Source organism: Zalophus californianus, chromosome 4 (assembly GCF_009762305.2).
Source record: "Zalophus californianus isolate mZalCal1 chromosome 4, mZalCal1.pri.v2, whole genome shotgun sequence".
In the NCBI taxonomy this organism is placed as follows: domain Eukaryota; kingdom Metazoa; phylum Chordata; class Mammalia; order Carnivora; family Otariidae; genus Zalophus; species Zalophus californianus.
The window spans coordinates 127,866,148-127,879,850 of record NC_045598.1 but is presented as its reverse complement, the minus strand read 5'-3'; the positions used below and the strand labels follow the sequence as shown (position 1 = coordinate 127,879,850).

The following is a 13,703-nucleotide window of genomic DNA, read 5'->3' as shown; positions in this document are numbered from 1 at the left end:
CAGGTGTATGGAGGTCTCTCTGACCTCCCCCAACTCCCCTGAAACTGGTCATAAAACCCTTTTGTGAGAAGTGCCTTCCCAATCCCAGAGTAAAGGAGCTTCCTTATTTCCATTGATAGAGAGACACTGAGAGGAACAGGCCTTGTGAAGTTTCTCTAGTTTACTACCCTTAGCACATACCCTTTCATCCTATCACATTTTTCCAAAGCTTTCTACTCTTTATCAAACCTAGTATAAAAGCACTCAGGTTTAACCATTTCTTCTGGTCTTCATTTCGTTACAAAGGCTCCTGTATCATGTAAAACATATTAAAACAAATTTATGTGTTTCCCTTGTTAATTTGTCTTTAGTCTGACTAATTTATAGAGCCCAGCAAAAGAACCTAGAAGGGGAGAAGGAAAAAAAGACATTACTTTTTTCATCCCCTACAGAAACATGAGAATGGGGTTATCCCAGCTACATATATAAACCACGAAATTCTGGCAAGGTGACATTACACTGAATTGCTAGCCAAGACCTAACCCTTCGTTAAACAATTCCCTATATAAAGACAATTGGGAAATAGAATGAAAATTACTTTAAGTTGAATAGAATAAATTCATAATGAATTGGTGAGGTTACTTCTAATATAACAAGCAGTTGATTATAAGGATCTCAATGCTGCTGCTTCCATCCTGTATAATAGGACCAGACAACACATAGATGACCAGGAAATGACAGCATGACCTGTTCCTTGACAGTCCACTGGGCTGAGCTAGTGATTAATCATTTTTTAAAAACTCATTTAACATAGTGACAATCACAGCACTTATCCAAAGAATAACTACATCTCACTAAAACTTGCAACCAGGAATATAACTTAAAATTTTGCAAAGGGCCCTCCCCACACCATTCACTGGAAGACACTCAGCAATACCCAACCACACTCAGCCAGATGTTGGGCTCCCCTGACCAAGAGTGGCATCTATATGCACAACATACATCAATCAATATGTATAAATAGTTATCATTCCTACAGCTGCTTCTTGTGATTCGAGTGAGGTATTGAGGGTATAAAAGTAGGACTTAAGATGAAAATGTAAGATTTTCAAAACAAATACCATTAAAAATTAAGCTTATTAAAGAGGGCACGTATTGAATGGAGCAGTGGGTGTTATACGCAAACAGTGAATCATGGAACACTACATCAAAAAACTAATGATGTAATGTATGGTAATTAACATAACATAATAAAATAAAATTGTAAAAAAAGGTAAAAAAGTTTCCCTAAAAAAAATTAAGCTTTTTATCCTGCATTAGAAAAAGTTTATATCTTAAAGATAAAGCTCCTCAAAAAACAAAACAAGAAAAGGTTTAAAGATTTCTCTGTTCTTAACTGATATAGCATTTACTCTGAAAACAATTATAATGTAAAAAAAAAACCCTCAAAGATGATGAGAACAAATGCATTTATATATTTTTAAAGATTTTATTTAAATTCAAGTTAGTTAACACATAGTGTATTATTAGTTTCAGGGGTAGAGAGAACAAGTGCATTTAGATTCATGAATATAATTCCTAGGAGTGTTATGATACTGGCACTTATTCTACAAAAAGAAAAAAACAAAAACTTTTTACTCAGTAAAATATATGTTTAAAATTCCTTAAAACCAAGCAGTCTTTACAAAATGTATTTATCATTTTTTTTTATTCTTTACTTTGGGTTTTTTTTTTTTTAAAGATTTTATTTATTTATTTGAGAGAGAGAGAATGAGAGATAGAGAGCACGAGAGGGAAGATGGTCAGAGGGAGAAGCAGACTCCCTGCTGAGCAGGGAGCCCGATGTGGGACTCGATCCCGGGACTCCAGGATCATGACCTGAGCCGAAGGCAGTCGCTTAACCAACTGAGCCACCCAGGCGCCCACCTTGGGAGGTTTTAAATTCAGACTTTTCATTAAATATGATGTTAGAATCTGTCACAAGTAACCATTATATTTAGCTATAAAATAAAAATGTAGCCAAGAAATCCAGCTGTCAAAAACAAAAGATTTTTTCACACAATAGAATTGCCGTGATTTATTTGGAGCTTTCCATATCTGTATAAACCTTTCCTCTACTGATCTCTAATAAGTATCTAAGCTGTTATATCTGAGTATATTTCGAGGCAGATGACTTAGTAATCACAAAACATATACACATCTCTATCTTTTGGTAAAAGAAGAAACTGAGGCCCATGTCACAGGCTCAGACTCTATCAGATTTGAGAGCTGTCTTTTGTCAGCAATGTACACAACTCTCTCTAATTTATCCTCAAAAAGATGGCAGGGACTGGGGGTATGCTGTAATTCTGCTGAGTACTACTTACCACATGCAACTGACATACAAACGACTGAGGAATAAAAATTTAAATAAATACTTATTTATTGTGGAGGTTTCTTAACCTCAGCACTATTGACATTTTGGGCCAAATAATTCTTTGTTGTGAGGGACTGTCCTGTACATTGCAGAACACTTCACAGCATCCCTGGCCTCTACACACTCGCTGCCAGGGGCACCCCCACAATTGTCACAACCGAAAAATATCTCCAGATTATCGCCAGCCACTGGTCTAATGCTGGAAAGAAAATCACCGAATTAGGCATTTTAAAACATTAAACGAATTTCTCACTTCATCTTCTCCACCATATTTGTTTTGGAAACTCTCAGAATTTTCTACTTAGTACCCTGACCCTAAACAACATGTAATCAGATGCGCTAGAATTGTCCTGAAATGTTGTATCTCCAACTGCAGATTGTATAAATTAGAGGATGTTGAGTAAACAATGTCATGATAGTTAATAGCAAGAAATTTAGACAAATACGAAACTTATAAACCAATGATATAAGCTATCCTATTATTTTGATTCTCACAGATTCAAAATTAATTTTTTAGGCTTCCCATAAAACTTAGTTTCATGACTTTTGTGACTCCTTCAGAAATTTTGCTGATATTGTTTCATATTATAAAATATGAAACTCTCCACATTCCATGTCCTCCCAAGTATGAGCCCTTATTTTATTCACTGCGATATTCTCCATGATACAGTGTACATCATTTAGATCCTTGGAACATAAGGCTCTAAAATCCTATTCTTTCTTTTGCTTCCTTCGTCCCTCACCCTTTCCAGTTCTTTGACTTTCCTCATAATATGAAACACTGCAAAAAGTAATCAGGGCATTCCTGAACTTTTGGTTTTAAATGATTATTGCTAATACTATGCAATATTCTTTGCTTTTCATCCTGACCTTCAACAAATTTTCTGATGTTCTGAGCAAGATTCCGGACACTGCTGGGAAGATTCCAAGGGTCTTGCTTGATGTGAAGCCTTAACCTTTTTGGACAACTCAGCTTTGGTTCCATTTCCTGCTGAAATTCTAAATAAATACAGAAAATCTCTTGTAAATTTCAACCATTTACCAAACAGTTAACAAATCTGTGAGCTTCAGAATCCTCTTTCATTCCTGTTGTCCTGGGTTATTAGCATGGTGGTACTTTCTCTAGTTATATTACAGGAGAAAATCGGTTAAATCTAAAAAGGAAAGACTAACCTTATTACTTTCTTACAAACATTTAAAAAAAGGAGCAAATTTAGATAAAAACTCTATTTTCAACGTCCGAAACTAGATGTCAGAAAATGGCAGCTCTAGATGTTCTGTTTGGCTGTTCTGTTTGCCAAAAGCACATTCCCGAGACCCCTTCCTCCAACCAATAGGCTACAACCAAGTAGGCATTATGCTGGTTTCAGCAAAAGCTGAAACACTTCACACATATGCCACACTTCTATCTCTTCAACGAACTCATTCCTATTTATTCTAGTCCCTACAGGCATTGCACATTTTAAACGTGCAAAGAAATTTCAAAGATCCTATACTGACTTTTTATATATATTCAAAAATGATTAAAACAGAATTAATATAAAGGGAATTATGAAACATGAGCAGCCATTTTCCTCTTACACTATGCTTTTACTTCATGACTGTATTATTTCCCACCTTTGTTTCCCGATTGCTTATAATAGTGATTTTTTAAATCTTACCTTGTAATCCTTGACCTGGTGTGAGGTACTTGGTTTGCTCAAAGGCCCTTACAACAGCTTGCCCTTTTAGGAGGTTGGTAATAGAATCCACCTACCATAACAGCAGAGATTTCTGAAAGTTACATACTTCTCATAATAAGTAATATACATTTCTAAGAGTAAACCTTGTGAAATATTTTTGTCTTAAAGCCACAATTATTTTTGCAATCTCATGATGCTTGCAAAATCCATCTTTAAATAAAATATTGGAATAAACTCACTGATAATGCTTGCAATATTTCTTACTATCCCATCATATATTAATATAAGATATAAATATACTCAATATATTCATTTTACAAGAGAAGATTTCTAGAGTTATTTTTAAAAACCCTAAAAGTCATCATAATCCTTTTCAAAGCAGTAAAAGCTTTTACACTAGGAATTTGGTGTTGGATGTAAATCTTTTAAAAAATGCAAAACACCAACACAAACACCAAGAGAATCTTGCGCTTCTTGAAATTAGGAATAACGTTAAGCAAGAAGTGTTATAAAACCTGTCATTCTGCAAACCTACAAAGAAACAAATAATAAAAAGAATAACTCCTGTTTTTATAACTGTACTTCTTCCAAGAACCATAAACTATTTGACAGTCACAACAATCCTTTGGGTTCGTTGGCTGAAGAATATTTATTGCCTTTTAAAATTGTGGAAATTGAGGTGAAGGAGATGGAGGGGCAGATTGAGGCCTTTCCATTCTTACTCTAAGCTCTTCTTACTATGTCTGAAAAAGGGATTCCTGACAGTTTGATCTGTGGAAAAAAAAAAGACCCACAACTGCCCCAATCATACCTGGCTGAAAAGATGCTCCAGGCAGCTATGTATCTTGTCCTGTTTGTCATGAGAAATGCGAACGCTGAGGGGAAGCTCATCACCTAGATGTAGAAAAAATAAATCATCCGTCTTTGTTTAACATGCTAAAATATTTTGATATAGGTGAAACTAAAAAATAAAATAATAAACACGCACTCTGATTCCATCATGTTCTCATGATCAGATAAAGAATTCCAAAGGACTTAATAGCAATTAGGATATCAGATGATTGCTCTTTGAAATAGAGGTGTGTGCAGAGTGCCTCACAGGAAAAAAAAAAACAATATATATCTTATGTCAATGATTTTTTCAAATAGTGCAGTTTTCTAACTGTTAAATAGTTGAAATAAACTGCATATTTCAAAATGAAGATGTGTCCTAATCGGATGCGAAGTCTTGGTTCTTAACACACCCCAGATAAGATATCTGTAAGATCTTTCTATCAGTCAGTGTTTTCCTCATCATTCGGCTCCCTGTGCACCTACTGTCTCAGAAGTCCTCAGGTTCAAAGCCCGACCCGCCTCCTCACACGGTCAACAACGCCTCATGTTTTAGTACAACCTGCTTCCTGTGTACCTAGCCTCCTTGTAGTACCATGAAAACTCCTAAAATAGATATTAAGATCAGACTTCATTTGTTTCTCTCCTCTCTTTTTAATTCACTCTGTTCACAAGGGGATTGGGACGTTGACTTCATCCAGCACGTGTGGCTGCCAAGGATGACTGATATAAGGTGAAAACGCAGGTCGATCACATGGTGCAGTCTCTGAGAGGTATCTCCCAGAGGACGGGGAGCAGAAAGGATGCACGCCTCGGCCAAACGCACCTGAGTCCATCTCATCACTGTGAAAGTAGGAGCTGCACTGGCTGCTGCAGATGCTGGTGAAGGAGGCGATGGAATTCCTGTTGCTGTTGCAGTCGCTGGGAAGAAGGAGGCACACGTCACTTCGGGCGTGCATTTGTCGTAGCCCTGCCAGTTCTTATCAGATACACGTGTCATGCCACAGTTAGACTTACTGATAGGTCTTAGAGAAAATGACGAGAAAGATAATCTGGTTTGACTCACATTTTATCTTACACTTTAGAAAAATTTAAATTCAATTGTATTTCAAAATCTCTGAAGCCGTGTAGGCTGATCCTGAATGATTTTTTTTTTTTTTTTTTAAATCTGAAGGTAGAAAACTAGGAGGTCAAACCGCACTTAAAAATCGCCTGGTGGCTCAGTTGGTTAATCGACTGCCTTCGGCTCAGGTAATGATCCCAGGGTCCTGGGATCGAGTCCTGCATCGTGCTCCCTCCTCGGTTGGGAGTCTGCTTTTCTCTTTCCCCCTGCGTGTGCTCTCTCTCTCTCTCTCTACCTCTCTCTGTCAATAAAAAAGTAAAATCTTTAAAAAAAAATTCATCATTATCTATTTGTGGTGGCATGTCTGTAGTTAATGTGCTAATAGAGACAAGGTCCTGTTTCATGATCTCTGCCTTTCAAGTCTTTCTGGTAGCTTTCAATTATAACTCATCAGCTGTAGTCTGAGCTTCCCCGGAAGGGACCGGCACCCTGTCTCCCCCTCAGAGCTCAGCACTGGCCACCACACCTGGTTAGTGCTCGATAATGGTCAATGTCGAAGGAAAGAATGTGTAAAAGGTTTGTGTATGAATACGGACAAATTATAGATTTCAGAAAGGGTATAAGAGACAAAATATTTCCCCCCCCCTCAGAATCAGTTAAAAGGACTTATTTAACTCTAAATTTACATTTAAAATTTCTAGTTTAACCTAGAGGGAGACTCGGAGGGTAATTTTAATTATCTGATGACTAGAAATTGAGGTAAGAAAGTATTTTTAGATCTATAATTTCCCATTGGAGAAAAACCACAGGTTCGTATTAAACAGTCTACTGGATCCTTTGAAGCTAAAAGTAAATGAAATGGTAAAGGTGGTTAATCTGTGTTATATACTATTAAATCTCTAGGAATAATTAACTCAACATATTTGTTAAAATCCTTTTCATGTAGAAAATTGGGATAGTACAGTGGTTAAGAGAGAAACTGTGAGCCAGACCACCTGGTTTCACAGATAAATTATGTTAACTCCTGTGGCCTCAGCTTCTTCACATGTAAAATGGAGTTAATATCAGCACATGCCACACAGGGCTGTGTTGGGAATTATGTGAGATCATCCTGCTTCCCCATGTGTCTGGCAAAAATGTTTTTAACGTTAGCTATTAGTTTGTGTTAAACATCTCTGTGGAGAATAACTTTAATAGTAATTGCTTAATATTTTTCATTGTAAAACACTGTATAATAAATAACAGTGAATAAGAGAGTTTTTGTCTTTGATTAAAGTAAGACAGGAGGCGCCCAGGTGGCGCAGTCGGTTGATCATCAGACTCTTGGTTTCGGCTCAGGTCATGATCTTAGGGTCGTGTGATCAAGCCTCAGGCAGGAAGTCTGCTAGAGATTCCCTCTCCCTCTGCCCCTCCCACTCATGCGCACTCTCTCTCTCTCTCTCTCTCTCTCTCTCTCTCAAATAAATAGATCTTTAAAGTAAATAAGACAGGAGATGCTGAAGCCACACACGCAGCACATATGGCCAGTGACAAGAGTTCTCAATGAGGTGTCAGGTGACACGAGGACTCAAGGGAGAACTAGCATTTTCATGTAAGGAAGTTCACTGGAGCTGTCATCATTGGAAGGATGATGGTAGGCAGATGACAAGACTTTGGAGAGAAGGTGTTACAGGTTGACTGCATCTCCCCCTAAAATCCAGAGGTTGAAGTCTGACACTCAGGGCCCAGGAATACGATCTTGTTTGGAGTGAGGGTTTTTACAGACATAATCAAGTTAAAATGAAGTCATTAAGGAGAAGATGGCCATCTACAACCAAGGAGAGAGGCCTAGACCTGATCCTTCCTGCACAGACCTCAGAAAAAAACAGCCCTGCTGACACCTTCATCATGGACTTCTGCCCCAGAACTGTCGGATAATAAATAAATAAATGTCTGCTGTTTAAGCCACCCAGTCCTTGGTAATTTGTTACAGCAATCCTACCAAGATTGTGCAGAAAGTGTGCAAGAGAGAGGCACCTGGGTGGCTCAGCGGGTTAAGCACCTGCCTTCAGCTCAGGTCGTGAGCCTGGGGTCCTGGGATCGAGCCCCGCTTCTGGCACCCTGCTCAGTGGGGAGGTCTGCTTCTCCCTCTCCCTCTGACCCTCCCCACTGCTCCTGCTCTCGCTTGCTCACTCACTCTCAAATGAATAATAAAAAAAAAAAAAATCTTTAGAACGTGTGCAAGGGAAGAAAAAAAGACACAAAGCTGGTCATGGAGGTGAGCAGGAAAAATTTAGTCCAATTCCCTGAGAACACAGAATACAAGAAAAAAAGGGGAGAAACACAACAAAAAGAACCATCGACAGTCCAATAATCAGAAACAGATACCTGAAAAAAATGTTAATATAGGCTAAATTTGCTTATCTGCTATACATGCTACACAATCTGTAACAGAACAAGTCCCCCCAAATTAGGTCCACAGAGATGGAGAAAAAAAATGCTTTTTCCAAATTACTCAGATTATGAAAAAAGAATAATTTGAAAAGATTTTGCAGGACACTATGCTTTGTCTGGGGTTGGTAAATAGCCGGCGGTTATTTTGTGAGGGCAATAAACAAAAATGATAATCGAAATGTTTTTTTCAAGACCTCTGTGGAAAATAAGGAATCATATTTGGCTGTGTTGATGAGATGAGTTTTAAGGAATTAATGAATTACCTGTAAGAGTCCTCTGTTGCTGATTGGTGTCATGACCTGAATCTTCCTGCTCATCTCCTGCCATATTAAAACAGACTCTTATTTCTTTCTCCCTTCTCATTGTCACTGTCTGGTGGTACTATGCACTCTGATGTCTTACGTTCTAATTTAGGAGAATATGTTATGGAAGACAGAAGGCTGCAATGTGATATTAAAAAAGAAAATAAGTGCACATTTTCAAACTGGCCGCCACAGTTAAGTACCTTACTTGTTGAATATGATAGGCTTATTTCTAGAGTGTTTCTGTTTCACATAAAATTAATCTTTGATTGTATTAAAAAACAGTCACATGAAGTTCACTTTTTCCTGTCAGAACAAGTAACAGAAACATCACACAATTTAGCCTAGAAAACCGTGCTCGAAACCTGGTTCCGCCACTTACTATTTTTGTTATCACAACACTATGATAATTCTCTTTCGCATCTATGGAGAATAGCTAGCCCATATGATTCTGTGACAATGAAATGAGAAGATACTCCAGTACATAAAGGGTGTCACCTCTCTCTCCTAGCCATTATCACTACCATCTAAAAATACCTAGACAACTTTAAAGTGCTACCCAAATATTAAAATAAACACTGAACGTGCTTACCTATCCTCACTGGCTTACCCTCAGATATTAAAAACCCATCTACCCACCTACCCCCGCCTTGGGTTTCTCCCAAGCTGTCTCTATTTGACAGGAAAAATATCATGTGGTCAGTCCTTTCTCACTGCTCATACAAGCAGGTGTTCTGGCCATCACAAACGTAAGACATTAAAGAGAGTCGCATACAATGTGAGGACAGGAGGCAGCAGGGGCTACCCCCATATCATCCACAATCTAGTCACGATGGCATGTCGCGAATCTGCCCAAATGTAAAGTTCTTCCACTTGGGCTCAAGGCTAAAACACAATCTTCAGTTCTGAATTGGTGTCACACTTGATGTGGACTTTGGGCAGCATGGATTCCATCACTCCAGACTTGAACTTTGGGCTGTAAAGAGTTCGTTAGTACTAACTCAAAATTATGCAAATGTGGAATCAGTCTTTGCTATCAAACAAATTGCTGTAAAACTTGCAAAATGAATTAAACCATATCTTAACAAAGGGCCCTTGCATGGTCTCTCCAGCCAACAACAATCACCTTCTCATTTACCAAGTACGGGCGACATTCTGTTCTAGTCCACAGCACTTATGTACATATCTTCACGCTCATTTTTCCACAGCAATGTCATGTTTGTTTTATTTCAAGACTATGAGAATGTCTTATACCTCTTACGTACAACCCATCATGTCAAACCCAATGCTGTGCGCTAAGTAAATATTATGTTAAGAGATTTCACTAATTAGTTCATTAGACACATCTATTGTACCATGCACTGTTTTGGTGCTGTGCATATAGCAGTTTACAAAACAAACAAAAGCCCCTGTCCTCTTGGAGCTTAGGTTCTACTGGGAGGAAACAAACAATAAACAAGTAAATTGTATAGTATATCACATGGCGACAAATGTTAAAAAGGAAAATAAAGAAGGGAAGGGAGATGGAGCTGTGACTTCAAACAGTGTAGTCAGGTCTCACTGTGAGATAACATTTGGATAATATTTTGGCATTTTCTAGCTTTTAGGTACCAGTGAAAATCAGGGGGCTGTGTTACATTGCTCAAGGCCCTGTGAAGCTATAAATTGTTTTAAACAGTTTTTCTATTTGCACAGATACTTTTATGTCTTGGAAGACAGATGTGTATTTATTCACTCCCTCCACCCAAAAGCTTAAAACATTAGATTAACTCTAATTACCCAAGCTCTACACTGCACAGACAGATGAACTCTGAATACCAAAGAGGAAGCAGATGCAGGAGTTCTCATTTTGCAAGGAGTACTCTGTGCTTTATGTATCTTTTAAATTAGAAGTCATGGGACCGAGCATCCTCATTTTTTTTCAAAGTCATATGAATTATATTCACATATTTGCTTTTCATTTTAAGCAGCTACAATCATGCTTGCACTGACCCCATGGGAACAAGTGTTAGGCTTACAAACAAATGATAGAAAAGCAGTGTTTTTGACACCATGTTTTTGCATAACATTCCCAGATTCTTAAAAGTAATAATAATGCATAAATTTAGCTTTATAATGTGTGTGCACACAGAAAGAGCTTTCCTTCACTTTTGCTCATATAAAATACTGAGCTACCTACTCTAGGTCCGTTCTCAATTAAAATCCTGAGCAGCTCAATCTCCTTCTCACACCCTTGATGAATAAAGATTTTTGTACATAGTATCCTGCAGTCACCTGTGTGTTCTTCTATTAAACTGAGACTTAAATATCACCATCTTTATCATTTTCATCATACCTAACATTTGTTGAGCTCTTATGCCAGTCACCATGCTAAGGACTTAATTCATTCAATCCTAAAACCTCCTTATGAAGTAGGTAGGACTATTATTATGGTGAGGATCCTCATTTTGGAGATGGGGTGAGTGAGACAGACACTTATATATACATATACTTTACAAATGATGCAGAACATCCCCTCTCTGCATATCATTTATACACTCTGGAGGGAGGGAGGAAGTCATTAGTGTTATCTACCACATCCCACTTCTCCTGGGCACATGGCTGGGTGGCCTCCCCTACCCCATGAGGATAAGAATGACCATGAACCTTGTTTTCATCAGTATGACTTAAGTGGAGGTGACCCGAGTCCCTTCTAGGTGCAAGCCTTTAAGCAAAGGTGCAGCCTACCTCATTCCCTCTCACTGATGGGACAGCGAGAGACATTCCAGCTCTTGGGGCTCTGTCAGCCTGAACTCTGAGTGAGGTCAGCGTGGAGCAGAAACCCTATGACCCAGATGGGCATGGAGAGTGAGCAAGAGAGAAAGCCTGTTGTTTAAAGTTTGTGAGGCTTCGCACAGGCGCGCGCGTGCTTGCTTTCTCACGCTCTCTCTCTCTCCCCACCCACTAAATAAATCTATTAAAAAAAAAAAAAGTCTGTGAGGCTTTAGGGTTTTGTTAACATAAGACAAAAACCAGCTGTGTAGAGAGTAGGATACCTAGAAGGATGACATATGTGACTGGGATATAGGAGTATCTACCTTATCCTGGGGAAATAGGCACAGCCTCTCTACAAATCAGCATTAGCCTGATACCTGTGTGCCGAGAAGGCTAGCCGCAGACCTCGGGAGCAGCACTGACCACACAGAGGTTTGACTTCTTCCAGGATCAGAAGAAACTAGTGCGGCTGGAGCTCAGAGACATGAGACTAAAGAGGATGACAGGGGCAGACTGTGTAGGGCTACACAGGCCACAGTAATGTAGTTATTATTTTAAGGGCATCCCAATGCCATGAAATGGTTTTAAGCAGGGAACTAGCATGATTTACCTTTACAGATCCCTCTGGCTGGCATCTGCTGCATGTAGAATGCATTAGAAGGGCATACCTGGAAACTCCTACAGTGGGCACTAGTGAGGGGACAATGGTGATGGAGCGGATACATTCTGAGGTATACTTTCTGAGGTATACTTGACCAAACTTGATAAGGTACTGGAGGTGAAGGGGCAGGAAAGAGAAGAATTAAAGGTAATACCCAGACTCTGGCTTACAGAACTGAACAGATGGGGGATACTTTCCTGAGAAGAGGGAACGCCTTCATGGGGGAGGAGTCAGAGTAGCTTTCTGTATAAGGAAATTTAGAATTCAGTTTTGGAAACAAATTTTAAGTTCGAGATTTAATGTGCTATGTCCTTGTGTTTCATAACCCGCATCACAGAAGGAACGGTAGGAATGAAATCAAGCAGTGCATGTACTGATAAAACGAGCCTGGCACATAAACCCCTATGATACACGTTGGTGCTTATGAAGCTGGGTCCTCTTTTCATTTTTTTTTACCAGCAAAATGCTTGGGAAAACCTCAAAGATAATTCCACCGACAGCCCCACTATCCTACCTGTAAGCCAGCTCACTAAGTGACCCACAATGCAGTCTGTTCATCACTCAGGTCCGGGGCATCTGGCACCTATAAAAGGCAGGTCTGTTCTCAGCTTCCCTATTTTCACCAGCCCCACGATTCTTTATTCGTCTCCGTCCCTGAGAGAACACACAAACGCTGTACTCTGAAGTCCCATCAATGGTTTTGGATTATCCACAAATTATTTTGCCCTTTACTTCTGTCTAGTACCTAAGTGTCATTATGCAGAAAATAGCCCACTGAAGGACAAAAGTATTTAGCTTCAATGAGACAGGAACCATAGAATGTTGAATAATCATAACATCACCTTATTTAATGTTTAATAGACAACAAATGTGTCTCCTAGTCCCATCTTTGGATCCGAAGGAAGTAGAAGCATTTAGTGGAATGTCTATGTGTTGAAGGAAATTTTATTTCTAGAAGTGTTCCGCAAGTGGCAGGGTAAGCAGACAAGCTCAGGACCAGGCCCCTTTCCCAGGAATGAAGGATTTCTAGAAAGGCCAGCAATGAGATGTTGTGAGGCAATTTCTCTTAAAACTTGGCAGAGTATCCGAGATCTACTTCTCAGCTCTGCAGAGGCATCTATGTCTGACCAAGAATAATTACTACATGGTGAGAAAATTGTTTAGTAACTAGCTTTTCAAATAATTTGTCAAGCTCGACTGCACTGCAGTATGTCTGAATGAGGCAATAGGGAATCTGGACACTTGGATGACCGCACAGTTTTAAAGGGATTATATTGCACATTGAATTATGTGGAACATATTTATATTTAGATTAAATTATATGGTGCACACAGAGAAGACCAAAGAAGTTTCTCAAATCACTTGCTCATTTCATGTCATTTTCCTAAAAAACATGCACAGTGGGGGGAAAGGCTTTAGATAACAAAGTGGGAAAATCTTAAGTAAAAATAGGTAATTACTTTAAGTAGTTTTGGTTAATAAAAAATAGCTTAACTCCCCTAAATTGAGTGCTTTAAATATAAAGCATTTTAAGCCAAGGTAAAGGGAGCCCTTTGGCTGTTTTCTTGAAAATATATCTACA

The 13,703-nt window shown here is 38.8% G+C and overlaps 1 protein-coding gene across 1 annotated transcript in view; it reads right to left on the bottom strand.

Annotated features, from left to right (window-relative positions):
* PREX2 (phosphatidylinositol-3,4,5-trisphosphate dependent Rac exchange factor 2) overlaps positions 1-13,703 on the bottom strand; it is a 296,111-nt gene that overhangs the window by 103,190 nt on the left and 179,218 nt on the right. Inside the window, 7 exon segments of the mRNA XM_035727132.1 lie at positions 3,266-3,394; positions 4,057-4,147; positions 4,889-4,971; positions 5,735-5,829; positions 8,668-8,690; positions 8,693-8,747; positions 8,749-8,844. Coding sequence (XP_035583025.1) covers positions 3,266-3,394; positions 4,057-4,147; positions 4,889-4,971; positions 5,735-5,829; positions 8,668-8,690; positions 8,693-8,747; positions 8,749-8,844 — 572 coding nt within the window.